This window comes from Miscanthus floridulus, unplaced genomic scaffold (assembly GCF_019320115.1).
Source record: "Miscanthus floridulus cultivar M001 unplaced genomic scaffold, ASM1932011v1 fs_102_3_4, whole genome shotgun sequence".
Taxonomy (NCBI): Eukaryota; Viridiplantae; Streptophyta; class Magnoliopsida; order Poales; family Poaceae; genus Miscanthus; species Miscanthus floridulus.
In genome coordinates, this window is record NW_027096177.1 from 23,967 (window position 1) to 51,050 (window position 27,084).

The window sequence follows — 27,084 nt, forward strand, 5'->3', positions numbered from 1 at the left end:
ATCATGTCCACGAAAGGCTAGAGCTTGCAAAAGGAGAAATCTAGCAATGCCTAACATGATAGTTAAACGAGCTTTATATGCCTCCTCTTCTGTTGCACTTGTAACAGTTCACACATGTTCAACACTTTGCCTCTGATTTTTTAAATCAAGTGCACGCTTTCTTGCATTACTATGAAAGCCATCAATTGATTGAGCATGCTCCTTGAAAGAATCATTTGCATTCTTCCAATTTCTAAACCCAACTTTGGTGAATGTATCGTTACTATGAAACCCAGCTTGTTGTGGCTTAAAGAGATGGCAATAAAAGCAATAAGTTGCATCCTTGGCTACACTGAACTCTAACCAATCAAATTGATCAAACCATGATCCAACAAATCCTCTTGATTGGCCTTTACCATCTTTTTTGGTTTTTGGAAACTTATGACCAGTTGGTCTATATGGACCTATTTGTAGATATGCTCTCCTTGCCTCATCCCTAATGTCATGATGAAAATCATCAATTGGCTTCCTGTCTCCGGGATCAGCAACTATATCTCTCATATCAAGTTCAATCCGTGGTCTTTTTTGCTCAACCCGGTTCTCTATAGTTTCGGCACTACTCTTTTTAGCATAGTATTTCTCCATTCTAAGGTACGAAATGTTGCAATTGCAAACTAAGACTCAAATACTCAATGACAGTCCTGCTCAATGAAATGAAATATTCATTACTTTGCAATGTAAAAGATAGCAATCATGGAGCAATTTCAAAAAGAAATGGCATCTGTCATCTGACCTGTTGCAGTGGCGGAGCAATTTCAGCAGGGGGCCGGCGTGGGGGCGTGGGCGCGCCGCGTGTGCCGATGAGGGGCTGACCGGCGAGGCGGTCAGGGGCAACCTGGCGCGGGGCCGCGGGTGGCGGCGCGCGACCAGCGGGGATGCGCCGTGCGCACGGCCAACGGGGAGCTAGGGACTTGGGGGCTTGGGGCGGTCGAGACAGGAGGGCGAGGCTAAAAGCAGACGGGAAGGGAGGCAGCCAGGGTGGAGGCGGACGGGAACCGACCGAGTGAGATTGTTCGAATGGGAGGCGGGCTAGGGCGACGGCCAGTTGCTAGGCTAACTTCTCCTCGGGGTGGGCTAATGGGCCAGGCAGCCTTTTATGCCATTTTTATGAAGAAACTTCCCACTGCTCTTGGGCCTCGCCCCGGGCTGCAGCCCAGGGCCCAAATCCACCCCTGCCATCAGGTGTTGCAATTCACCTCGCACTGTAATGACATACCAGTATTGGACTGGATTTTCTCATCTCCATAACAATTCCGCTTTTCTTTTTGAAACAGAATTTAATCATTCTATTCCCGCTGTGATACAATAGAACATTTACATTCTTTAATTCATCACCTGAGGTGCCTACAAACAGTCCATGCATCAAATGATCAAATGCCATGCGGCCTGAGCCCCCATATCTACTCGTTGGGATCAAGGAATCCAACAAGGCACTTCTCCAAGAGGAACTCTGCATTTACCCAAGCATGGTATTTATCTATAGTCAAGTCAAGGAGCAATCAAGAATTATAAGCAGATGCACAATCAACAACCACAAAATGGGACAGTTAACAAATGTAATCATAAGCTGCAAAGGCATCATAGTGATTGCTGTTTGTATGCCATGCCTTTAGGTACCACACCAACTTGCATAATAAGAATGGTGATGAGTCCACAAGCAGCAAGATAATGAGTCACAGTGCAGTAGAAGGATACTGAACAAAGCAGTGCAGTCTTTCCCAGCGGCTTTCATAAGCATATCAACACCTGTAAATCGACCCAGAACATGATACAGGTTAGGAAAATATATCATAATACAGAAAAGGTTGTGACTTGTGAGGTGAGAACAGTGGTTCTGAAACTCAAACAGAATAACTCTGCATGAACTGGAACTATGACTACCTCCAGGATGAAATTTCATGTATGGAGCAATGTTGTACACGCGGCCTTTGAGAACTGTCCAAATACAATCTCCTGCTTTGTGCTGCTTCACCTCTTCCAAAGAAATTAACCTTCGATTTGACTGCCCCTTAAGCCCTATAAGAGGAAGGAAAGCAAACATCATTTCATCAATTATCAGATAATCAATTGGTAAGACTCTAGGCGGTAAGACTCTACCGCTTGCACCAGGCCCGCCCTTCCATCAGACAATCAATTGAGGGCAAAAAAACTTGCAAGTAGGTAAACAAAAATGGCAAACATGATTATAACTGTAGTGCCAATTGTGTAAGCATATAGTTCTGGTTACTCCCAGATTGACATAACAAGGTTTACAAGATCCCAAAATGTGTCAATCTAACCTTTAAAAGAATTTGAAATGTGGGGGTAAGCATTGCGAACCCAAGGCGCTATTTCTGACACAAACATCATCCTATTTATAATTGGAGGAAAATAGATCAATGATAACAGCTTGCATTGTAGGGGTGGGTCATAAACATTGCAAAATGCTCAACCATGTCACAAAAGCTGTTTTATGGGTGCATTTAATAACTTGGATAAGCACGGTCATATCACACAGTGCCACAACAGCTCCCAGCTAGGCATCATTGACATGTTGATGGCAGCGCTGACAGTTCCAACTTTCTTTTTTATCTTTTTTTAGATCATCTGATGACTCGAGCTAGTAGAAGGGGCATGGAAGCTATTTACAAAGGGGATTGTACCTGATCTAGTAATAGCTTTAAACAATCTAACAGTAGTAGCAGCTGCTATTAACGTACTTATTTTTAAAAAGGGTCCCTGTCATGGCCTTCTTTGGAGGCCATTATGGGAGCCAGGTCTCGAGTTCTGGCTAATCAGCTCACACCTTGGAGCTTCACCGCCTGCTCTATGAGCAATTCCTTATTAGCATACTTATTAGTTCTTTGCCACCAGCTGTTGGTATTGGTGTACTGTTAACTAGGGCAAGAGAATATAGAGTGATGAATGCATGTGCGCTAATACATGGAAATTCACCACCATTACTGCCCTAATTCTCACCGGAAAAAGATCACTTAAATCAGCACATACTGTAACATTAACATGACTGAAATACAGAGATTTATTGCACTTATAGTATACTGAGCAGCAGCGTCTGTCGGGGACATAAACAGCTGCCAATCCCTGCTCGGTGCTAACTAGTTATGATCAACCCCGACTTCGCTCAACTGAACTGATGGGACAGATTCATTGATTAAATTCATAATGAGATGCAATGAACAGCTCATTTTGACAAATAACAGAGCTAGGGCACTTAAACCTCACAACAGTGTGGAACCATCACATAGTCCATCCTAAGAAATGATTACAAAACAGTGAAAACGACTTTGTTAAAAAATGGTCCAACAAGGTTTCCTTCGCCGACATGGCATCACACAGAACGTGACAAGTGGCAATCCAAGTAGCAAATGCACCCATGAAAAAAAAACAATGGTGACCCCATTGAACATTTGCAAGATATATAACCTACTTAAGTTGTTGTACCTCTGGTGTATTTTACTCTATAATTTTATCCTGATATAATCATGTTGTTGTTTGCACAAGGAAAATATTAAACAACCAAGTTGTCTCAGAAAATCACTGTAAGTTAATGTTGGCCGTTGACCTTCCCCACAAGTACACACAGATCGCGCTCTACATTGAGACGCTGATCGACATGTCCACCCTCACAATCAAGGATGTGACTGGGCGGTTGAGGGCGGTGTACGAGCGCGTGGAGACGGCGAAGACAACGGACGGCAGCAAGCTGCTGCTGACCGAGGAGGAGTGGGCTGCCCGGATGCAGGAGAAGCGGTCCGGGGAAGGCTCCTCCAACCGCGGCGGTGATGGCAAGCGCCGCGGCAAGGCCCCGCAGCAGAAGAAGAAGAAGGACGGCGAGCCTCTCAACAGGGATACCTGTCGGCGCTGCGGGAAGACGGGCCATTGCAGCCAAGTCTTCTGCTGCTATTCAACCTAGATGTTGCTATGCACTTGCAAGGAAATTACACTGCAATTGCTTGCAGGCTTCTATGCAAGGCCAGCAGTGGAGAGCAAGGAATTGACCTATTGTCAACCTTCTGTCCCAGTAAAACAAACGGAGCAAGCAGCAGATTATCTTACAATCCTTCCTCTAATCCTGCTGCTACTCCTTGAGCGATCCACCATTCCAATTTTGCTCCTCAGCTCTGACATCACTTGTTGGCCCTTTATCTTCCCCACAGGTGAGCAGCTAGCTCACCAGTACCCACACAACACCTTTGGCTGGAGGTAGAAGAGAGTGAGCACAGAGCACACGCACAAGTCTTCTGGAAGTGCAGAATTAACTATGCAGCTGTTAGGCTGCTGCTGCACTACACGTCTACAGAGATGGAGGAGGCTGTTTGTGGCTGCTGTAAGCTGCAGCTTGCTGGTGCCTTTGCATCTTATTTATAGCTGAAAAGATAGTACAGAAAACAGCCCTAGTGCCTTTCCTAGAAATTACCTAAGAGAAGACCTTGACTTGCAGTCAATTCTTCTGCTGCTATTCAGCCTAGATGTTGCTATGCACTTGCAATACACTGCAATTGCTTGCAGGCTCAGCAGTGGACAGCAAGGAATTGACCTATTGTCAACCTTCTGTCCCAGCAAAACAAATGGAGCAAGCAGCAGATTATCTTACAGTTAATATGCCTAAGCCTTATTATGCCCATTAGAAAAATTACAAAATATGAAAGTGAAATGCATGCCATTCGCTTTTTAATTGAAGGAATTAACATTAGGAAACAAAATATAACTATGCTCTCAGGCGAAACAACAGCCTCAGTCCCTTTACGGCCCCATTGTCACTTGGCATGCTACAAAGCTGAAATGTATGGTGAAAGCTTATATATGGAGCTCGTATAAGTACAGCCAATCAGCCATCCAAATATCCAATTAAAATTTCAGAACAGTTTAGCTAATGCAACATGTAACCCACAGCAAAAAAAATGATAAATTAGAAAAGGCAGAGAAAAATAGCTAATACAGATTTTATGAAGCTAAAGGTTCTCAACTTAGTTGATTGAACTATTCATAAAGGTAAACATTGAATCTCAAGCTGGCTATGTTGTTTATTCTACACTGATGGAACCTCTAAGGACCTTTCTTTCAGACAAAAGTGCCCGGCAGAATAATAGATCACAGTAACTTAAATTCTAAGAAATGACATGAATTTAAGCATTTTAGTTAATTATAAAACATCAATTAATATAATTATGACCCACTGTCATTCCCAGACCCCACAACAGGTCCTCTGAGAGGCATTAATTATGCAGATAGATCAAACTACCAAAGATCAGCAAACAGCTTACCAGTAAAGTCTGTAACAAGTAACAACTTACCAGCTAGATCAGGATGTGTTTGTGTCAGCTTTAGCCAATCCATTTGACTATAGCCTTTCTCAAAAGGAACCTTTGCCCGTGCTGCGGGTTTCTTTGATGAACGCTTTGCCTGTAATGGCACATTTGATTCTGCTCCACCACTTGTCTGTGTAACTGGTGCTTTCATGTTATTGTCTTTTGTTGAAACACTGACATTGTTACCAGACCTATCTTTTTCTGAGTCAACAGTTTCCACGCCATTGTTCTTTGAAGTATTTGCACTATCAACACGAACATCCTCGAGTGTCATACTTTCTACAGGAATGGCTTTAGGAGATTCTGGTTGACCGTCATTTTCTGCAGAACTAACCTACAAAACAGATATATCAAAATAAGTTCTTAGAAGTCATATCAGAAAGTAAACCTGAAAGCAAGAAAAATCAAAATGGCACATGTAAGTTTGTAAGTCATACCATTTGGGATCTTAACAACTCAAGGGTCTTAGGGAGAAATAGCAGATAAATCATTAGAAAAGGCTTAGGTCGCTACAGTAACAATTGATAAGCTATCATGCAACTGAGTGTGTCGAGTGGAAGTGATACATATAATATTACAACCTATATCCAAATAAGAACCTATAAATAAAAAGGTAATGAAGTGACTACCCATAAAGATGCACTAGCTTTGTACTATCCACAACTAATTGACCCAATCCAACGGCATGAGCAGCAAGAGCATCTCCAAAAACTCCTTAAATCAACTCCCTAATTCTGTTTTGGCAAAAAAAAGGGGGAAAAAGGGCCCTCCAACAGTTTTGTAAAACAACTCCCTAAAGAAAAGCACTAGGTAAATCGCCCCCTCAACTCCCAGATACGAGTGTTTCGTGATTGCTATCTGCCCGGGTGCCCCCTCCCCCGCGCTTCGTGCATTTTTTCCCCCACACTGCCTGGTTTTCGATTTTTAGGAAGCTAACTATTGGAAACTATTGGAGAAAAGAAAAAATAGAGCTCTTATCCATTTTATTCACTTGGCATAGTCATTGGTTTACCAAGTGGTTTTTAAGGAGCTTTTGGAGATGAAGATAAATAGAAAAATAAATGAAAGCAACTGTTTAAATGCCTGTAGTGAGAGACAGCATCCAAGACAGATTTTAAGCAAGCAAAAAGCAATCAGAACCCATCTCCCTAAGCAATCAGGTGTTTTCTCACTTCCTTAATTCCAACCCTTGACTTGTTTGCATAGTGTTTGAACACAACTTATGTCCTATGCACTTATACTGGTTTCAGAAATGAACATATATCAGTGAAATAATATCCCATGCTTATTGTGGGTTCTTGAGACAATCCACAAGATTTAAAACTTTTGGTGACATTTTTTTATGTGGAAACATATAAGTACAGAACAAATTATTCACTGCGGTACGGTAAAGCATAAGGCCTGTAAAACTGGCAGTCACAATCCATATGTTAAATGGTTGGTAACCAAGTGCTTCTCTTATGTTGACAATTTCTCTGATCACCCCGATAAAACATGAATTCTTAATCAAGCATGATGATTCTATGATCAGAAAAGCACCGATAAGGAAAGACACGAAGCACTAGAACAACAAGCAAAGCAGCGTGGCGTAAACGAACACCATGCTGTGACACAAGCAGAAGCATACGTACCTTGCAGAAGGTGAAGTCGGATGAGTCCTCATCAGCCATCTCAGAGCCAAAGTAAACCTGTCCGAGCACACTTCGGAATGATGGATTGCCTCGCCAAGGCCGTGTTTGCGAACAGCAGCCCAAGTATGTCCTGGTTCATGTTGGCAAGATTGAATATGTAAACTGCCAGCTGATTTCATCAGAAATATCAAGGGTTATTTGGATCCACGCCATTATAATTCAACTTTGGAGATCTGCCATTACAATTCACCTATTCTGAAACTTGCCATTATAATTCTTCTTCTACCTGATACTTGCCATTTTCTACGTCTTCTGGGTGTCTGGGCCCACTGTCAGGCCGTATACATGTACACATCTTCCGTATGGACCAAAACACCCCCGGCTGCTTCTCTCCCTCCACTCACTGACGTGTGGGCCCCACACGTCAGATTCTCCCTCCACTCACTGACGACGATGGTGGTGCAGAATGAGACAACCAAGCACGGAGACGGAGCTGCGCGTGTCGTTCCCGCCGCCGACGCGGAGGAGAGCGGAGGAGAGAGGGAGGAGTCGCGGGCGGTCAACCCGGGCTACCTGGCCAGTAAGACGTCTCTGCCTCGTCAGGGGCCGGCGCCGGTGCTGGGCTACGCAACGCAGAACGGGACCGCGCGCCGCAACGATGAGGGGGAGTGCGAGATTACCGTCGTCGATGACTCGGAGGAGCGAGGCGAGAGCGTCGAGGACTACGGAGCAGAGGAGGTCAGCGGCGGCAGGACCAGGACGAGCGCCCGGTCGCCGGCCACGGACGGGGAGGTCGGCGGCGGCAGGACGAGGACGAGCGCCCCGACGCCGGCAGCCATGGCCCGCGGCTCCTGCTCGCTAACCCGCCGCCCGCTGTAGTCGCTCGCTGCTTGCCGTGCTTGCGCAAGCATGCCCTACTAACCCGAGCGTGCACTGCCGCTGGTTGCTTGCCATGAGCAGCAGCAGCCGCCGCCGCCGCCGCGCAGATCCGGCCCATCCCTCGCGCCCTCCGCTCACGCCGGCCCTCGACAAGCCCAACTCAGCTACCGCCCCGAGGCACGGCCGGAACAGGGCGGGCGCGGCCGCCGCCACCTCCCCCGCGTGCTACACCAGGAACATGGCGAACACGGACAGCACCACCACCATGCCGAGCAGCATGAGCCCCAGGAACAGCTTGAGCAGCATCCCTGCGCCACCATGGTCGCGCGCAGGCGAGCGGGCCCTCCCCCTCGTTGGACGGTGGAGGAAGAGAAGACTCAAGGAGGAAGACTGCTGGAGGTTGAAGGAGAATCTGACGTGTGGGGCCCACACGTGAGTGAGTGGAGAGAGAGAAGCAACCGGGGGTGTTTTGGTCCATACGGAAAATATGTACATGTATACGGGCTGACAGGGGCCAGAGACCCCGAAGACGTAGAAACTGGCAAGCATCAGGTAGAAGAAGAAATGTAAATGCAAGTTTCAGAATAGGCGATATCAAGTATATCCTGGTTCATGTTGACAAGACTGAATGAATATGTAAAGTTGTACATTGCCATCTGATTTCAGAAATCTCAAGCAAACCAGGGATTGATTCACGATTGCATAGAAATGGCTGAGAAACAGCAACATGCGGTCACTGTTCAGGTAAACGCTAGCTTTTTTCCCCCATTGCGCTGAGAAACAGCAACATGCCCACCCTCAAAAAGTGGGATTTGGTCCATTGCGCGCATCGGAGAAGATGTGCAGGCAAAATAAAACATCAAAAGCAAGTTAGGTTAGGGCGGCGTACCAAGAAAAAGGAGAAGCCGATCCAATTAATTCCTGGTGGATCTCTCGCTTCCCTCCAGGCCAGTAGAGGGGTGCGGAGGGGAACACGCGGGCCCGAATTCCTCCGAGCTGGGCGGCGTGCCTGCCGCGCTCTGTGGGAGGTGGCCTGAGGCGCTGGGAGAGCGCGTAGAGGGCTCGACGTAGGCGCGGGAGCTTGGGACAGGCAGGAGGAGTAGGTTAGGAGAGCGTCACCGGTGACCTCGTCTCCCCTCGGCGCTCGCCGCCGCTCTCCATCCCGCAGCCCGCAGGGGAAGGGAGAAAACGGGCGGAAACAGCAGAGAGGACTCGTTTGACAATTGACACGGCGTGCGTAATTGACTTTGCGACTTCTTGTTGGTTTTTTTTAATCACCACACTCTCTATCATTGATGCCTATATCAAAAGAAATCAAACTCCTAGGCCGCGTTTAGTTGCGCTCGGAATTGGTGCCGCCAGATTTCCAGCGACACTGTAGTGCACTGTAGCATTTCGTTTGTATTTGGTAATAATTGTCACTAATTAGGCTCAAAACGTTTGTCTCGCAAAGTACAACCAAACTGTGCAATTAGTTTTTGATTTCATCAACATTTAGTACTCCATGCATGTACCACAAGTTTGATGTGACAGAGAATCTTCTTTTTATATAGTGCCAAAGTTGGGAGTTGGGAGTGAACTAAACATGGCCCTAGTTTGAGTTTGAGCATCAACATTTAATTTTCTATTCTTACGAATAAAATTAACCAAAAGAAAATCATGAGCCCTGGTCTAAATCTCCTTCACAATTTGACCATACGGACCCATATTTCTTCATTCCAAGCTTCTGATAGTATTGGCACAATCCGATGCCAACCGTACTGAAGTTAACATTAGATCAGCCGCCAAAGCAAGTCCTTCCGTCGTCACCTCGGCAATTTCTGGTTCAGTAATTCCATCAAGAGCAACTCCCGAAGCTCCCAAAAAAATATCGGCATGATCCCGGGCTATTGCCGCCACTGATGCCCTTCTCAGATTCTTAGAAATAGCCGCATCCACATTTACCTTCATGCAACCTGCCGGTGGCGGCAACCACCATGGCACTCTAGAAAATATTTTCATAGCTCGCCTTCCTTCTTGCGTACCAGGTTGTCCACATAGTCACCAACACCCATATGAGATCAGTACGTGGCATTGTTTCTATTTAATTTGCCAACCAACCTCGAGAGGTCTCCTCCTGCATCTCATTGAGGTGTTCAACGATTTTCTCGCTTTCCAATGCCCATACACACCTCGCCATATTACACTCGAGCAAGAAGTGTTTCCAGGAACCAGGAGCCCCGCACAAAAGCACAGCGCCCATGGTCTGCCATATTCCGATGGTGGAGAACATCAGCCGACGGTAGAGAGTGTCTTGCAAGCCTCCGTAGAAACACCCACACCTTTGAAGGCATCATAACATTCCACAAAGATGTCCACTCCTTTTCCTCTTCTTTTCTATTTGATCTTACTGCATTTTCTGATAAAAAGCATGCCTCATTATAAGCATTCTATATGCAGAACAAACTGTGAAAACTCCTTTCTTGTCATGGTGCTAAGCCCAGAAGTCCGGTTGGCTCTGATTGCATAGAGGGATATTGAGTATCACATCTATATCAGCTTGCGTGAAAAAATCCTGAAGTTTTGCCCGATCCCAAGCTGCCGATGTATGATCAATCAGCTCACTCACAAGCCATGGCGGATGTGGAGCTACGCTAGGTACCGGCCTTCGCATGCTGTCCGACGGAAGCCAGTCCATACTCCAAATAGAAGTGGTTGAACCCGTGCCGATTCTCCTGATCAGATCGAGCTGCAGCACTTCCCTGCCATCTAGCACCGATTGCCATATCTTTGAGGGAGTAGAGCCAAGATTTGCCCCCAAGAAGTCACCCTGTGGAAAATACACCGCCTTTAAAATTCTGGCACTTAAAGATACCGGTTCCTGGAGGATACACCATGCCTGTTACGCTAACAAAGCAAGGTTGAACAACTCTATATCACGGAAACCCATTCCACCAAGGAACTTTGGCATGATCATATCGTCCCATGCAACCCAGCATGTCTTCCTCTTTCCTTCCTTACTTTCCCACCAGAAATTCCTCAACAGGCCGTTAATATGTTTGCATAGGCCTCGAGGCAGTTTAAAGCATGACATTGAATAGGTGGGTATTGCTTGGGCAACAGATTTAATGAGCACTTCCTTGCCGCCAGATGACGAGCATTGCTCTATCCATCCCAGTATCTTATTTCAAATCATGTCCTTTAAGAATTTAAAAGCGCCATTAGTTGCGGAGCCCACGTCAGATGGCATTCCTAAATACTTTTCACTTAGACATTCATTCTGAACATTGAGCACCAACTTAATTTCCTCTCGAATATTTTGTTGACACTTCTTGGCAAAGTGAATTGATGATTTTTGCACATTGATCTGTTGGCCCGAAGCATCACAATAAATCTGCAAGATATCCTTCACCACTGCCGCACTCTCCCTATTAGCTTTAAAAAAACAGCAGGTTGTCATCTGCAAAGAAAAGGTGGCTAACCATCAGTGCTGTTGGCGCCACTTTAATACCACTGAGCTCTGATGATTGTGATCGTGATTTTAAGAGGCACGAAAGGCCCTCTGTTGCTATAAAAACTAAATAGGGAGAGATGGGGTCTCCTTGGCGAATTCCTCTTGTCGGCTTGAAACTACTCAAACAATCTCCATTTAAGAGTACAGAAAAAGAAACTGAGGAGACTAACCGCATAATCAGCTGTACCCATAGTTGATGAAATCCGAGCTTGAGCATAATTGCTTGGAGATAATTCCACTCAACCCGGTCATAAGCTTTCTTCATATGCAACTTCAAAGCACAACACCTGAGGTCCTGAGCTTTTTTTTGCTTCATGAAGTGTAGACACTCATAAGCAGTAATAATATTATTAGTGATCAGCCTGCCCGGCACAAACGCTGACTGTTCTTCAGATATAATCTTCGGTAGCACCACTTTGAGTCTATTGGTCACCACCTTTGATACAATCTTGAAGATGACATTGCAGAGACTTATTGGTCTAAATTGACCTAGCTCCTTCGGACTAGCAACCTTCAGAATTAGCACAATGAACGTGTCATTAATTGTAGCCGGATCATCTTCACCACTAAGCACCCTCAAGACCACTGGTGTGATTTCCTTGCCACAAAAGTCCCAATGTCGCTAGAAAAAATGAGCAGGAAACCTATCCGGGCCTGGAGCCTTAGTTGGAAACATCTGGAAGAGTGCTTCCTTTACCTCCTTTTCTGTAAAAGGCACCATCAAACCTTCATTCATCTCCGTCAAAACTTTAACAGGCACCGAATCCAGAATAGCTTCCATGTTACGTGTATCTTCTGAAGTATACAAATTTCTGAAAAATTCAGTAGTCATCTAGCCCATCTCCTTCTCATAGGATGTAAATTCACCGTTCGACTTTCTGAGGTTTTTGATCATATCCTTTCTCCTCCTCTGGCTCGCTCGGAGATGAAAAAACTTTGTGTTTCGATCCCCTTCTGCTAGCCATTGAATTCTCGAACGCTGACGCCACATAATTTCCTCCCTATATTGCAATTCATTTATCCTTTCAATGGTCTTCAACTCAGCCTGGGAAGGCCCCAATCGACTGGGGTCCAACTGTATCCTCTCCAATTCCTTCTTCAAGGACTTTAATTCCCGTCTCACGTGACCAAAAGTTTGTCGCTCCCAGCTGCCCAAGTGGTTCGCCACCCCCTTCAGCTTGAGCTGTAGCTCCTTTACTGTCACTGCTACACGGTCTTGCTGCCATGATTCGCCCAAGGATCAAGTGAAAGCCTCATGTGCTTCCCACATCACCTCATATCTGAAACGGTGGCACTTCTTCTGCACATTGTTCGCCCTCCGCCAGGTCAACAAAATGGGCCTATGGTCGGACGTCGCTGCAACAAGGTGTTGTACTGAGGCTAGAGGGAACCGCAGATACCAGTCACCTGACACAAGTGCACGACCTAATCAAACTCGGCAATATGATCCACCACTAACCTTCTTTTCAAAAGTCCAGCTTCGGCCACTAAAACCGATATAAGTTAGGCCGCACACATCAGCCATCTCTCAGAACGTTGTAATCTGGTCTGCACTTCTCTCTTGGACCCCACCATGTTCCGAGCGATGTAGAACTTCGTTGAAATCACCAATACAAACCCAAGGCAAAGGAGATGATGACCTGATAAACTTGAGCATGTCCCAAGTCTTATGTCGTTCACTTAGTTGCGCCTCCCCGTAAACACATGTGAGTCTCCAAGGGTCAGTGTCCCCCTCTGTAACAATAGCATCGATGTGATACTGTGAATACGGTAACAAAGACACACTGGTATTATTATTCCAAAAAAATCCCTAACCACCACTACGGACGTTACTACTAACAGCAAATGCATTATCATAGCCTAGTGTCTTCTTCAACCCCTCCGCCCGTGATCTATGGACCTGTGTTTCGAGGACGCACAACACTGTGGGGGCAGCATCCCTCGCGAACTCACGAAGCTCTTTAATAGTCGCGGCGTTACCAAGACCGCGACATTTCCAACTTAAGCAACTCATTGTGCAAGAGCTATTGTTTTCTCCTTCAGCATATCCTTCATCTCTGAACTCAGAAGATTCAGCAGCCATTGCAACCCAATCTGAAACTCCCGCACGACACCAAAGGCGCCTTCACCAGCCAAGGCCGGGTAGCTGAACTAGTCAGCCCCTTGGTCAGCCCGAGCCAGGGACGAGCACGAGGGTAGCACGGGGATCACCGGGGCCTGGAATCCTTCGGAGCAGATCGCCGCCGAAGTCACCGAAACCTATGTCATCGAAACCTAGGGTGACTTCTTGTTGGTTGGATGGCCGAACGGCTGCCCAGCACGGCACGCCTGCCAGCCCACGGGCTGAGCTGGCGGCCCAGGTCAAAGCAGACCGGGAGGCCTGCAACAGCCCACCGTGCCGCACTCGCCGGAGCCGGTGGGCGGTGGCGCCGCCCAGCATACGCCACGCCGCCACCCGCAGCCCTCCACGTGCGGTGCGTGGTGCGCCTCCCGTGCCCTGCGGCCGCTCCTCTTTGCCATGGGCCAGGGAAATGGCCTGATCTGGCCCATACAAACGAGAACTACTCAGGCAACAGTGGGCAAGAGCTTTGCACTGTTTACTTAAGTTTCAGTCAACGAACGATATTTTTCTCTCACAACAAATCAGTCAACAATATTTTTAATCATAACTTATCAACCACGCAAGCCGTACGGTGCGCCGGTGCCAGCCGCCACGAGCCACGCGCACCGGTGCCCACCTTGCCGAGAGGAGCCCCATCCCGACGAGGAAGGCGGCGGACCGTGCGCCTTAGCAGACAACCGCCCTACTCCCTCGCTCGGAGGAACTCCGATCCGCGGCCACGTAAGGCACCCACATCCGCATTTGTGAATCGTCGTTGATTTGTTTCCGACTTCTACAAACTGTATACAAGACAAGCGGAAACAAATCAACCTGACGACCTTCACATGCGCACTAAGGGGCAAATATCAAATTCCCACAATGGTCATCACTCATCACGTTGCTAGAGCCCACAACGCAAAGATTACTACAATCCACCAAGACTGCATCAACAAATGATTTTTGAAGACATGGCCAGTAAACAGGTGTCAATGAAACAAACACAAAAGAAATCGACCAGTCTGTAAGATCAACGCATGTCTTTTTTCCAGCATCTACCACAACAAAGAAATGCCTAGGGTAATTAACATCTACGGCCAACTTGGAGAGTATTGTTTGGTTGATCAGCTGAGTCAGCAATAGGAGGCCAGCAGCTCCAAGGTTTTATTGCCTGCTGCTTTTCTTGTAGCTGCAATCAGGGCACTTGTAGTGCTTTATCTGTTCCGCTTTCGCTGGAGTTATCCTCACGCATTTGCCGTGGAACCACCGCTCGCAAATGTCGCATCCAATCCAGAACTCGCTTGAGTTGTAGAGACCACTGCAAGAACCACAAAGGGTTTCGCTGTGTTCTCCATCATCCCCATACCCATCTTCAACAACTGCCACTCTTGAGTTCTTTGTCTTGCCATCATTTGATCGCTGCATATATATAAACAAAGTAAAATGCCAGTCTGTTAAAGCTCAAAGACATCAGATAACAAAGTGCAAACAGACTAACAGAGTAATGGGTATCAAAATGGAACCTTTGTTGAGTGCCTGGGTTTGATGCTGTTATCAACACCAGGCTTATTCTCCCTTCCCTTCCGGTCAGTCATTGTTTCATGCACAGATGGATGATCATTAATCATGTTGAATAAGCGCTTCCTGATGAATAAAAAAGGTAGCATACTGAGTGCACGAGAAGAATTCAGTTAAAATATTCAATCACACTTTCCATCAACCATGCCCACTGCATTCCCTAGAAAAAAGAGGGATGATGTAGCAGGGTATGAGAATCAAGGAGACTAGGGAGTACTTGACATATCAAGTGAGCCATATTTCAAATTGTCACATTTAACAAGGATTCATTAAGAATATCCTAAATGGGCCCTGAAAATTTGAAGAAAAATATAGTGCAATACAACAATTAACATGTCACCTAATAGTACTATTATTTTTATCCTCTATATTTGTGAATCCTGAGGGATTTCATCTCTAGCCTACCCCAACTTAGCTTGTGGGACTAAAATGCTTTGTTATTGAATGATAAATAACTAAAATGTACTGTGAAAACAGAGTGTAATCTGTTGACGTATAGTATATACAGGTAAAAGAGGTAACTACCTTGTGAACTTATGAAGTAACTACCACAGAATATTCCTGAACACTCTACCAAGAATAAATATTTAGCAAGATTATATTCTTATGCCAGAAGACAGTCTGGGAACTATCCTGGATATTCCATAAAGAGATGGGCAACAACAACAAAATGTAATACTCCCTCCGTCCCCAAAAGAATGCAATTCTGCAACAGTATCATGTTTTAGTATATCACCTTTGACCAATTATAGATAAAAAAGTATAAATATTTATAAAATAAAATAAATATCATTAGATTAATTACGAAATATATTTTCATAATAAATTAATTTGGAGCCATAAATGTGAATATTATTTACTAGAAACTTGGTCAAACGTGAAGCACTCAAAGTGGCACGCAACCCATAGTTGCATTCTTTTAGAGATAGAGGTAGTACTATATACAATGAAAGAGTATTAATAGCACAGGTGCTGACAGCGTCCCTATTGGAAAAGGAGAAACACCTCTGGAAATGGTTGAGTAAAGTCCTGGTACATCACAGGTTACATTAACTATGCTCACGCACAGAAGTAATAGAAAATTATTCATAAAGCACCTAAGCAATATCACAAAGATAGCAAAGAGGTTTTGTGAAAGGGCAAGATGGTCCACCATTCAAGTAGGCCAATGACCAAAAAAATATAGTTATAGTGTGTTTGTTCATCATACTTCTTGCACAAAACATAAAATTGCAATATATATTAGCAGGGATGTCTATGTTAAGCTGAACTAAGGAAATGAAAGAAAGGCTAATCAAAACTACATGACTAAATCGTTATACAACAAAACAATAAAATGATGAGAAGCTGAAAATGTTCATTTTAAATAGCTTTGAAAAGCTTCAATTAGCTTAAGGAATTCAAATTTAGTTTATGTATATAAGAAAACTGGGTTTGAGTTTTATGGTTAGACGTGTGGAAATTTCATTATTTGCTTATGTTGGAGTTTTGTGTGATTTCTTTAGGAATTAGGATGAAATTCAGCACTGCAACTCCAAACATCTCTATTTCCTGAGGACTTGAGCCAATCCACTATTTTAGAACTGAAATGCACATCGTATAGATATGCTAGCTACTAGATCTATGGCCCATGTGTGCTCTATCAAGCCACTGAGCCAGTGATGGACCGACCTTAGGTGACCGCACCAAGCTGTAGTCCAGCTCCACCAGTTCGGTCCCAGAAAGGTCAGTCTTTTGAGGGTGTAATCCAGTTTAAACAAGGAAAGAAATGAGAGTATATCAGAGCAAAATATAACAAGTATAAACTCGTTTGTAGCGGAACAGCCCAAAATCCAGACGTTTGGAGTGGCAAAACCATAAATAAGCGTTACAAATGTACGGTAGCATGGCCTATGGATACATCATTCTTTCATACTACATATTGTAGAGTGTAAATATGAAAGACAAAAAAAGATGTTGTCTGGTCCAAAGATACCTATACTTGTCAACGATCCCACAAGAAGCTTCCAAATTTCTTTTCACTTGAAGATACGGGGTGGGGCTGGGAGACTATTTGCACATTATGTGCCATTGTAGCAAATTAAGGACCAAATCATAAAGCGAAAGCAAAAAACATGGCCCATTGACAGCAAGATAAGAAGATAAGTGGAAACCATGAAAGCACGATAACCATGTGCACGGAAACATGCTGCTGGTGCTGTGAAATAAAATAAGCAAACCCATAAACCCCACAAGCACAGGAGCAGCGACACCACCATAAACCATAACGCAGACAAGACAAAAATCAAGCGGTTACGAGAATCGAATTCTCCAAGATTGACGGTAACGAGAATTAAACAGACCAAGCAAACCGAGCGGGCTACCAGTCAATCTAATGGAGGGGCGTAGCCCGGAGCACAGTACCTCTCGTTGGCGTTGAGTTTGGCGGCGAAGAAGAATGCGACGGAGACGACCCAGGCGTCGGAATGCACGGCGACGAGCGAGAGCCAGTCGCGGCGCTTCATGCCGTCCCTGGCGAAGTTGATCCCGAGCGCCGGTTCGGGCATCTCCGGCGGCACCTCCTCCACCGGCAGCGATACCTCCCAGCCGCCGTTGGGGAGACCGTACAGGCACAGGTTCTCCTTCTCTACACGTACCCCGAGAAACCAGTCAAACCCCAAACAAACAGCGGCAGGAGCGAACGCAACCAAAGCGCCGCCGCCGCGGCTCAGATCGGATCCGGTGTTTACCTGGGCCGCACATGCTGTAGAACTCGTCCACATCTGCAAGCAGCAGCAGCAGCAGCCAAGCAAAGGAAACCGGCATGGTGTGAGACGCGAGATCCGGCGAAGAGGCGCGCGCGAGAACGGCAGAGAGGGAGAGTAAGGGAGGGACGGAGGGGGGCGTGTCCTCGACGTTACCGGAGGTGAGAGCGCGGACGAGGCCAGCGCGGCGGCCGGCGTAGTCCTTGTAGATGTCCTCCACGGTCCGGGGCGCCGAGGAGACGGGGCCGGCCATCTCCATCAGCGGCGCGGCGGCGCGGGGCTGTGTCTGCGGCGCCTCCGGTCGGGCAGCGAGGGGTTCTGGGTCAGGTCGGAGGTCTGACACCGCCCGGGATTTAAGGCGAGGGCCGGGCGGCCAGGCGGCCAGGCGGTGGACGCGGTCCACGGAGGAAGACCCCTTTAGGGCCCACAGGTCAGTGGGTAGGTTTACGTGGGGGCGTGGAGGGAGCTGCTCGGTGGGGTACGACGGTTAGGCTTACCTGGCGCTGGCGAGGTCGCCGGGATCTTCTGTTCGGCCCACACAAGGTCTTAGTGGTAAAATTCCTTTTTCTAAAAAATGACCCCTTCGAAACCAATTCAATCCAGCACAAAAGAGGTATAACCCCTTCGAAACCAATTCAAACCAGCACAAAAAGGTAATTTGAACGATTTTAAGAGTTCAAACGATAAGACGTCTGATTTTAGAATTTGAGCAAAACATCAAACTACAACGATAGTTTAAAGTGGTAAAATGAGATTTCTCCTATTATTCTGGCAATTGTGCCCCCTCGTGGCCGTAAGAATTATTTTTTAATATTTTTAATCCTCTATATAAGGACTTAACGAAATAGTATAATGACAGTTAACGGCATGGGAGACTTCCTCGCCATCTCCCTTCAGTTTTTTTCCATTCCATCCGAACAATAATTCCTGTTCGCTTGAACTTATCAGTCGTACCGTTTCAGCAAAATAACAGTATTTTTTTCTCACAATAAATCAGCACAACCATTTTTCCAGCCAACCGAACAGAGCCGTAATCTGTGTGTTTTCAGTGCTCGTATTTTACAAATGCATTCCTATTGTCTATTGAACTCTCGTGTTTCCTGATTCCATTTTACCTCCATTGCTACTGTACCAAACAGATGTCTTTACGTCCTTGTGATTTTGAGTTCCTGTAGGTTGTGGCAGCTGACCTATTAAGATTATACAATGAACAAAAAAAAAAAACACACACACACACAAAATGACTTTACGGGGCTTCAAATTCTACAAAAGCACCACACAGGTGTAACCATGTCCAACCGCAACCAAATAAAATTTCGAAAACTTACAGTACATATATAATGTAGTACATGGGATCAAATTACCTATGTTCCCCAAATGATATAAAATTGACCCAAACCATGACTGCAAACGTAAATTCATCCTGACGAATCAACTTATGCATCATCACAATAGTAACACAGAAATGAAGACCATACGCCCTATGCACGCCCAGACGTGTTCACATACACATCCACTCAATATGCTTGAGGTAGAGGTTTCACAGACTTGAAAGCCTCATGGAACACTGCAAAGAGAAATGGACCACGGAGGAAACCTATCAATTTTGTTAAGTTTGATATTGGCATCTGGTAAGCTCCTTCCAAGACTCCACACTAGTTCAATTAGTTGGTGATCATGGTCATGATCATAGACGACTTCTATCAACTTCAGCTTTTGACAACGGAGAATCTTTCCATCATGACGGGGTAGGGTGATGTTTTTCGTTTCTATTTCCCACTCCGAATCAGAAAATGAGTAGAACTTTTGGCCGAAATAGAAAGACTCATGTAAGATATCCAAGTGAATGATCATAGAAATGACAATATGCCTAAGACATAAGAACTTACCATGCAGTACTGCAAACTAAGCTTCTCCAAACAAGGTGCATTCTGAAGAAAGCTCCCTAAAGCCTCCAATTTGTCAGTCAGTTCATATCCATTAAAAAAACGGCTATGAAGGCTCAAGGTTCGCAGATTATGAAATATTGGAAATTCATCAGGATTCTCATTCAGCGTCACCTGAAATGAAGATAGAAATTGAACCAGGATTAAGTAAATGCATCAGCCATACGCAGAAAGTGACGAGATAATAATCTGTTCTTTTTGAGCCACGCATGTGAGTAACTATCCACTAGATGAAAAACATGCTACCCTAGATGAAGCAAAGACTGTATAATTTTTTTCCGCCAGAAGCAAATGGCAAATCTCATATAAGAGCAGCAAGCATCAGTGATCACATATGTGTAATATTCTTGTTCAAATGGCCATCTTTCAGGGATAAGGAATGCAAAGGAGAACAAAGGGAAGCTCGTCGAGAAGAGATACCTCTGCTTCAAAACCAATCAACTCTAAACTTGTCACATTGCACAGGCTACCAAGAAGCTCGCGCTGGTTCTCCTCAGATATTTCATCTTCTGGGACAGAAATCTTTGCTTTGACAAGGGAATCCATTTTGCATAACAAAATACCAGCTAGAAAGTTTCCAAATGAGAGACAGAGATAGGTAAGGCTAGGAGCCGTGATCACCAAAGGATAACGTGTATTATTCGAACAATACTCAATTACTAACTTATTCAGCTTGGGTGATATAATGCATTGAGGACAAATGTCACAAAACTCAGAATAACTGAGATTCATATCTTCCAAGACAGGGCATGCAGAACACAGAGAGCCAGTGAAATGGCTATTCAAAATAATATGCGTAAGGCGCAGCCTTTTAAGACAATGGAAATTTGATTCCAACATGGGAGGAAGCTTGAACCCAGGAACATGACCTACTAGTTCAATCTGAAGCACAGAAGGACAGTACTCAATGCCACGGCGAATCCATCGATCCACATGACGCCAATTATAGACTTGGCAATGCAAGCGGAATCCACCCAAGGCTGAGGTATTATCATGGAACAGCAGCAGGTTGGTGGCGAAATACTCAAACTTTGCCCACCTGCCCTCCAGGGTGCTGGCCCTGTCCATTATAGAGATTCCAAAGTCTTGTTCGTCGATTTTGATGAGAGGGGTGGACCGCCAGAGGCGCCTCCACCGCTGTGACAGCAAGCTCGTCTGCACAACCAGCGGTGCCGGGAGGAAGGACACGATGACATGGAGGAGCTCATCCGGCAGGGCACTGAGCCGGTCCACGGCACTGGTTGGGCCACCTGCACGCTTCATTGTTGGTTCTGGGTGCATCATCTGCGCTCTCACCACCACAAGCACATGATTGTTCTCAGCTTCTCACCGCACGGATAGGACCTTGAGCTTTCGATCTCAATGCAGGGGCGAAGCTAGAGCCGGAATGATCCAGGTTGCACCACTTTACCCTTGTACACTGCAAAGTTTGTAAAGATACTACGATATGAAAATCTAGGTTAAATACAAATGGAAGAAACCTACCGTGGTTTAAAACTACAAAGGTTGTAAAGATAATATGAAGCGGCTGCTGAAGCACAGCTTTGTATCCCTCTGATTTATAAGAACAATATGATCCATGCTTACTTTACAGTCAGTTCTGAGGTTGTTTAACTTCACATTTGTAACACTAGGTTTATTAAAAACAACTGACCCAGTGTAACTAACTACAGGGTATCCCAATTTATCCCCAGATCTTGACCCTAGAATATCACAGATGAGATGAACCCACATTCGTCAAATGGAAAACCTAGAACCAGTTAATATTCACCATTCATCCATCAATTCGCCACTAATGCGCATGCAACAGCTCTTAACTTCAACAAAGTGGGACGAAATTTAATAAAACTAGCACACACAAAAAATGAAAGAAATACCCGTGGATTGCCGGGATGAGCAGTCGATGGGAAGTCAGGCGCTCAGTACTCGACCCGCCGCCGCCAAGCCTCCCTTCCGTGCCCCTTCAACCGCCGGCGATTGTGGCTGCAAGGCTCCAGGATCCGGCGGCCATCAGTCCCGCGACGGGGGGAGGCGGCGGTCGCGCCGCGACGCGAGCGGAGCTGCAGGTGATTCCTTCGCGTGTGGAGAAGAGAGAACACTTCGCAACGGGAAGGGCAGGGAATGGATGGAGGCGAGGCGGCGAGCGAACGTTTTTGAGCCTTTTACATGTATGTAATTACACGTAAGTCATTAAAAAAATTAATCGCATACGAGTGCCATCATTCTGAACTTCTTTGCTCTTCAAACCATTCCGTGTGTTTCGTTCGTTTTTCACCGTTACATATGGGTCCGGTCAGTATTAAGGTCCAAAATACCCCTCTCATCCATATCCTCTCTCTCTCTCAAACTCTCTCCCTCTTCCCCCGCTCCCGCGCTGGCGGCGGCTCCTCCCTTTAGCGCCGCCCTCTCCCCGCGCGCCTCGCCGCACGAGCTACAGCTGCAATGGCCGCGTGCGTCCTTACCCGCCATGGCCGTCGGCGGCGAGACCTCCAGCGCCACCCTTGCCCTGCGCGCCCCGCGCCCACGAGTTCCGGCAGCCATGGCCGCACGACCGCGTCCTCGTCCACGCCCGGCTTCCCCTCGCGCTTGAGCTCGCGGCCGGCCCAGGAGGTTGCGATTCACCATGCCCACCTCCAGGTTCACCTGCTGCGACGGCGGCAGCACGGCGCGACGCGTGGACCGGCCCGTGCGCGTGTCCAGGCAGATCTCTGTGAGCACGCTCTCGAGGCGATCATCGGACTCGTTCAAGATAGAGTCGGCGGGGGTCATGCAGGAGCCGATCACCACCACCTCGCCCGTCGCCTCGTCCTCCCACGCGTTCCACAGGCCGTTGAAGTAGACGAGGCCGGTGCTGGCCGAGGGATCGACGAGGCCGCACGCGGTGCGCGCGTAGAACAGGGCGAGGCGCGCGATCCCGGAGTGGCCGTGCAGCTCGCCAATGGCCTTGGGGTAGACGGGGCGGCCGATCGCGCGCTCCTGGGTAAGGCGCGCGGTCTCCGTGAAGCGGCAGGCTTAGGACTCGGAGACGCCGTTGCGTATCCGCAGCGCGTGCACCATGCCGTCGCCGTCGAAGAGGTGGTGCTCAGCGACGGGGTCGAAGCAGGGGTTGGCGCCGTTGCGCACGTAGACGCCGTTGATGAAGGGAGGGATGCGGCTGGAGACGGGGAGCTCGCGCACGGGCGGCCGCTCCCCGACGGGCGCGAAGTTGCCGGCGATCTACACGGCCGGGTCGGCCGTGCTGGGCAGCCCATGGGGCCGCTCCAGGACGTTGGTCGAAACAACAACAGCAGAAGATCTTGGTGGCATTAACACTCTTAACAATCACTTGAGCAGTTCGCATAGTTGTTTGATTTTGGTTTTCACACAGAAATGATAGAAATTCGGGAGCAGACAGCTGCGGCTTATAGACGCGGCCTCTCCGGTGACAGGCCACCGCAGTCGTTGACCTTGCTCCACAGCCCCGGGCAGGTAGCCTTCCTGATGCCGGCCAGGTTCTCCCCGTCCCAGCCTCTGCCTGCGAGCTCCTCAGCCATGGCGACCGCCGCGGCCACGACGTCCTCCACGCCACCATCCACGGCCGCATCCACTATGCCTCGGCGCATGGCCTCCGCGGCCGTCATCTTGTCCCCCTTCATGACCAGATCCCTCCTGGCGACGGCGTCGGGGGCCTTCTGCCGGACCAGCTCGTCGATGAAGCTGGCGATCTTGATGCCCGCATCGACCTCGCTCATGTAAAGGAACCCGCGGGACTGGGCAGCCCATCGAGCGCGGCGTGGCCCGTGACGGCCGCGACTGTGGGCACGGGGAGCGCCAGGAGATTGGCGACGAGGCCGTGGAGCGCCGCGCGCATCGCGGAGACACGGTCCCCCGGCGCCGGGGCCGGTCCGGCACGCGCCCAGGCGAGGTCGTAGCCGTTGCTGAAGAACTTGCCCTCGGCGGCCAGGACGAGCGCGCTGGCGCAGCTAGTGGAGGCGCGGCGGGCGGCGACGACCGTGGAGCGTATCGCGGAGAGCAGGGCGGGGCTGAGGCGGTGCTCCCCGTGCCCGGTGAGGGTGATGACGTGCACCCGGCCGCGCTTCTCCACGGCTCCGGTAGGTCGGCTACGCCGGGCTTGTGGAACGGCGCCTGGAGGCACTCGGCGGGCGCGGCGGCGTGCGGCACGGAGCTGACGGCGCGCGGCGAGAACCGGACGGAATTGGAGGCCCGGGCGCTGCTGGTCCCGGCCGGCAGGTGCTGCCGGTGTATGGAAATAGAGGTGGGCGGGGCGCGAGAAGAGCGAGAGAGTTCGAGAGAGAGAGGACATGGATGAGAGGGGTATTTTGGACCTTAATACTGATCGGGCCCACATGTAACGGTGAAAAACGAATGTAACACCGACGGAATGGCTTGAAGAGCAAAGAAGTTCAGAACGATGGCACTCGTGTGCGGTCAATTTTTTTAATGACTTATGTGTAATTATAAACTTTTTTAATGGCATATATGTAAAAGCCTCAACGTTTTTCTTAGATGGTTGCGGGCTTTGGGGCTTTTTGGGCCTTTGGAATTGAGCTGCCGAGCTGGGTGCAGGTGGTAATTTTGTTTCGGACAATTGCGCCAGGAGTTATTTTAAATCATATACTTTTTTTGCGACATATTTTAAATCATATACTTCCGGCATTGTCTTGAGAAGAGTGTCATTTTCACTTATCAAAAAGTCAAATATTTTTAATTTTAACTAAACATATATTAATATTTATGGTACATAATAAATATCATTAGACTAATCAATGAATATTTTTATAATAAATTTGTTTGGAGGTACAAATGTAAGCTAATATTTTCAATAAACCTAGTCAAATTTAAAAAGTTTGACCTGCATAAGAATATATGTGGCTCTCTTTTAGGACGGGAGAGTATGTACTAAGATAATTTAATAATATATATTTTTTTATATTGACATATAATTTAGGAAAATACAAAAGCCATGCCTTTGGTTCCCAAACTTTGAAGCACACCTCGAAACTCAGAATAACCATGAAAAGATCTAAAAACAGTTTTTTTAGATTTGTTTACAGCTCTGTTCATAGCATTTTCAGGATTGGTAATATAGTGACATACTCCCTCCGTCCCATATTATCTGTCGTTTCCGGTTTTCGTGCCACAAGTTTGACTCGATTTGTAGAAAATACGTACAACATTTGTATCTCCAAATAAATTTATTAAAAAACTAGATTCAAAGATCTTTCCAATGATACTAATTATGTACCATAAATATTAATATTTTTTAATATATATTTTATCAAAGTTGTTTATCGGGAAGCGAAAGCGACAAATATTTTGGGACGGAGGGAGTAAGGTATATAACCCACTGGTTTTATTGTATTGTTAAGAAAAATAAATACATTTTAAAAATTCATGTCCCACGTGTAGATGAAAAGCATCGCTCTAGAGGTCGAAACTCCCCGCCCCCCCCCCCCCCCCCCCCCCCCCCCCCTTCCCCCTTCATAATCATACTCAAATAGTACCTCTAAATGTTGCACGAAGTCAGGCACTAAGGGTGTGTTTGATTTTTTAAAAAAATGGGATGGTCCATTACCATTTCACTTCTCGTATTTTGGGGTTTATGGAATAAAATAGCTTGATCTATCATCTCATCTCCGGGGGTTAAGAAGAAGGAGAAGGACGGGGTCAGAACTGTAGGCGGCGAGTGGTTATTTTGGTTTAGCAATGTGTGTGATCTTTAGGCCTTTGGATTATGGAGATGAGTTGATTAACGTGGTACACACCTTTGGTCTTTCTTTGGGCCTTTGGACTATGAAAATGGGCTGACCAAGAGGTGATGTATGCACACACCTTTGGTCTTTTTTAACTTTTCATTAATGGCAGGCTATTTCCTTATAACTCGAGTCGAATTTATAATCATATATTCTAAGCTATTGGAACACTGCTCATCCACCAGGCAGACACCTAAGCATCTTGACTCGATCTCTTTCTAATTGCATAATTGACTATGTGTTATGTATATGCGTCTCTATGTGTACAATATGACTATATTCCATGAGCACCTAGCTGAGCCTCCACCCTTGTTATTCGTTCCATTTACCTTGAAGCTTTGGTTGTTTTACAATTTTAGAACGTAACACATGCTTAGCTTGCTTAGATACGATAGAAGATGAATTGGTGATGGGTTTCTTACTGTTCCCGCGATATAGGAATTGCCTGTCTACTAATTAACATCAAAATGAGTAATGAGCTAAAACTTGATCTATGTTATATTATGAATTTGATTCGAGGACCAGCGAGGGGTTGGATCATGGCAAGACGGGAGAGGTCTTCGATGACATAGCTCACTGGTCCGTTTAAGGACTGTATCTCTGTCGTAGTGAGTTAGAGTGACCCCCTGTGGGGGTATAACCCTCAGTACCCACAGGACCTCACATGGGCAGAGCCGCTAGGGGAGGCCTAGCCCACAAGACAATGCCATGCGGAGCACGGTACAGGTTGTCGTGCCTCGCAAGACTACGTGAAAGCATCCTTGATGACGAAGGAAGATCTGATCGGATATGCTAGATATCGTATTCCTTGTAAACACGTATCATGTAATCGATCAGGATAGATTCAACCGACCTTTAACCCTACCCCTACGCTATATAAGGAGGGTAGGTACCTCCTCATTTTCATCTTATCTCATAATACAATCCACCAAAGACACATGACGTAGGGTATTACGTTAAGCTGATGGCCTAAACCTGCCTAATCATTGTCTCTTGCATTCTGTGTCACCATCTAGTTCCCATCTTGCACACCTCCACCGATTCATCTACTACCATGGGCATACCCCTCGGTAGACTGTCGACTAGGTTTCGTCGACACCCCCACACATACCACATGTCGCGGATGGCGCGTCATGCCAAGTAGTTGTTATATTATGAATTTGACTCGAGGACCAGCGAGGGGTTGGTTCATGGCAAGACGAGAGAGGTCTTCGATGACATAGCTCACTGGTCCATTTAAGGACTGTATCTCTGTTGTAGTGAGTTAGAGTGACCCCCGTACATACCACATGTCGTGGATGGGCACGGCATGCCAAGTATCTAGTGGTGACTAAATAACCAGGTGGATTGAGCTCGAGGTGAGGCATGGGGTAGATGGAATAAGCTAGTATCTCAGCCCATCATCGTACCGTTCATGAAAGATTTGGCCACACTAGTGAAAGGTTGGGGACTTGAGGCAACCCTTACCTTAACATACATGTATGGAGGTTCTATGGGGGGTATGACCCTAGGTACCCATGGTAGGGGACATGGGTTGCACCATTAGGGATAGTCCAGCCCACAAGATGAAGACTTGCGGCGCACGACACTGCTCGACATGCACCGCAAGACATC

The 27,084-nt window shown here is 46.9% G+C and overlaps 3 protein-coding genes and 1 pseudogene across 4 annotated transcripts; all 4 read right to left on the reverse strand.

Annotated features, from left to right (window-relative positions):
• Positions 1 to 1,157: 1,157 nt before the first annotated feature.
• On the reverse strand, positions 1,158 to 9,071 carry LOC136530293 (cytochrome b5 domain-containing protein RLF-like). The gene is made up of 6 exons (XM_066523065.1): positions 8,748 to 9,071; positions 6,980 to 7,109; positions 5,334 to 5,682; positions 1,921 to 2,055; positions 1,735 to 1,785; positions 1,158 to 1,516 (listed from the first exon to the last, which is right to left on the reverse strand). Exons 2-6 carry the CDS (start codon positions 7,016 to 7,018, stop codon positions 1,440 to 1,442), a joined length of 651 nt encoding a protein of 216 aa, XP_066379162.1. The 5' UTR covers positions 7,019 to 7,109; positions 8,748 to 9,071; the 3' UTR covers positions 1,158 to 1,439.
• Positions 9,072 to 14,394: 5,323 nt separating this feature from the next.
• Positions 14,395 to 18,101, reverse strand: LOC136530292 (PHD finger protein ALFIN-LIKE 2-like). 2 transcript variants are annotated; one of them, XM_066523063.1, is made up of 5 exons: positions 17,928 to 18,100; positions 17,757 to 17,789; positions 17,431 to 17,653; positions 14,973 to 15,093; positions 14,395 to 14,868 (listed from the first exon to the last, which is right to left on the reverse strand). In XM_066523063.1, exons 1-5 carry the CDS (start codon positions 18,028 to 18,030, stop codon positions 14,614 to 14,616), a joined length of 735 nt encoding a protein of 244 aa, XP_066379160.1. In that variant the 5' UTR covers positions 18,031 to 18,100; the 3' UTR covers positions 14,395 to 14,613. The 2 variants fall into 2 exon arrangements, with proteins under 2 accessions (XP_066379160.1, XP_066379161.1); XM_066523064.1 differs by lacking the exon at positions 17,757 to 17,789 and having other exon boundaries at positions 17,928 to 18,101.
• Positions 18,102 to 19,110: 1,009 nt separating this feature from the next.
• Positions 19,111 to 21,788, reverse strand: LOC136530294 (MEIOTIC F-BOX protein MOF-like). Its single transcript, XM_066523067.1, has 4 exons — positions 21,595 to 21,788; positions 20,138 to 21,137; positions 19,661 to 19,831; positions 19,111 to 19,574 (listed from the first exon to the last, which is right to left on the reverse strand). The coding sequence occupies exons 2-4, from the start codon at positions 20,999 to 21,001 to the stop codon at positions 19,329 to 19,331; spliced, it is 1,281 nt and encodes a 426-aa protein (XP_066379164.1). The 5' UTR covers positions 21,002 to 21,137; positions 21,595 to 21,788; the 3' UTR covers positions 19,111 to 19,328.
• A 1,238-nt stretch (positions 21,789 to 23,026) lies between these two features.
• On the reverse strand, positions 23,027 to 24,020 carry LOC136530291 (enoyl-CoA delta isomerase 2, peroxisomal-like; annotated as a pseudogene).
• Between the last annotated feature and the right edge of the window lie 3,064 nt (positions 24,021 to 27,084).

Coding starts and splice junctions, on each gene's coding strand:
- LOC136530293 (XM_066523065.1), bottom strand. CDS start 7,018: ATGGCTGATGAGGACTCATCCGACTTCACCTTCTGCAAG. Junction 1,786..1,920: donor CATGAAATTTCATCCTGGAG/GTAGTCATAGTT, acceptor GTCGATTTACAG/GTGTTGATATGCTTATGAAA. Junction 1,517..1,734: donor AGACTGCACTGCTTTGTTCA/GTATCCTTCTAC, acceptor ACTTGACTATAG/ATAAATACCATGCTTGGGTA.
- LOC136530292 (XM_066523063.1), bottom strand. CDS start 18,030: ATGGAGATGGCCGGCCCCGTCTCCTCGGCGCCCCGGACCGTGGAGGAC. Junction 17,654..17,756: donor CTACAGCATGTGCGGCCCAG/GTAAACACCGGA, acceptor GGGTACGTGTAG/AGAAGGAGAACCTGTGCCTG. Junction 14,869..14,972: donor AACCCAGGCACTCAACAAAG/GTTCCATTTTGA, acceptor ATATATATGCAG/CGATCAAATGATGGCAAGAC.
- LOC136530294 (XM_066523067.1), bottom strand. CDS start 21,001: ATGATGCACCCAGAACCAACAATGAAGCGTGCAGGTGGCCCAACCAGT. Junction 19,832..20,137: donor TGATTGGTTTTGAAGCAGAG/GTATCTCTTCTC, acceptor TCTTCATTTCAG/GTGACGCTGAATGAGAATCC. Junction 19,575..19,660: donor TTAGTTTGCAGTACTGCATG/GTAAGTTCTTAT, acceptor TTCGGCCAAAAG/TTCTACTCATTTTCTGATTC.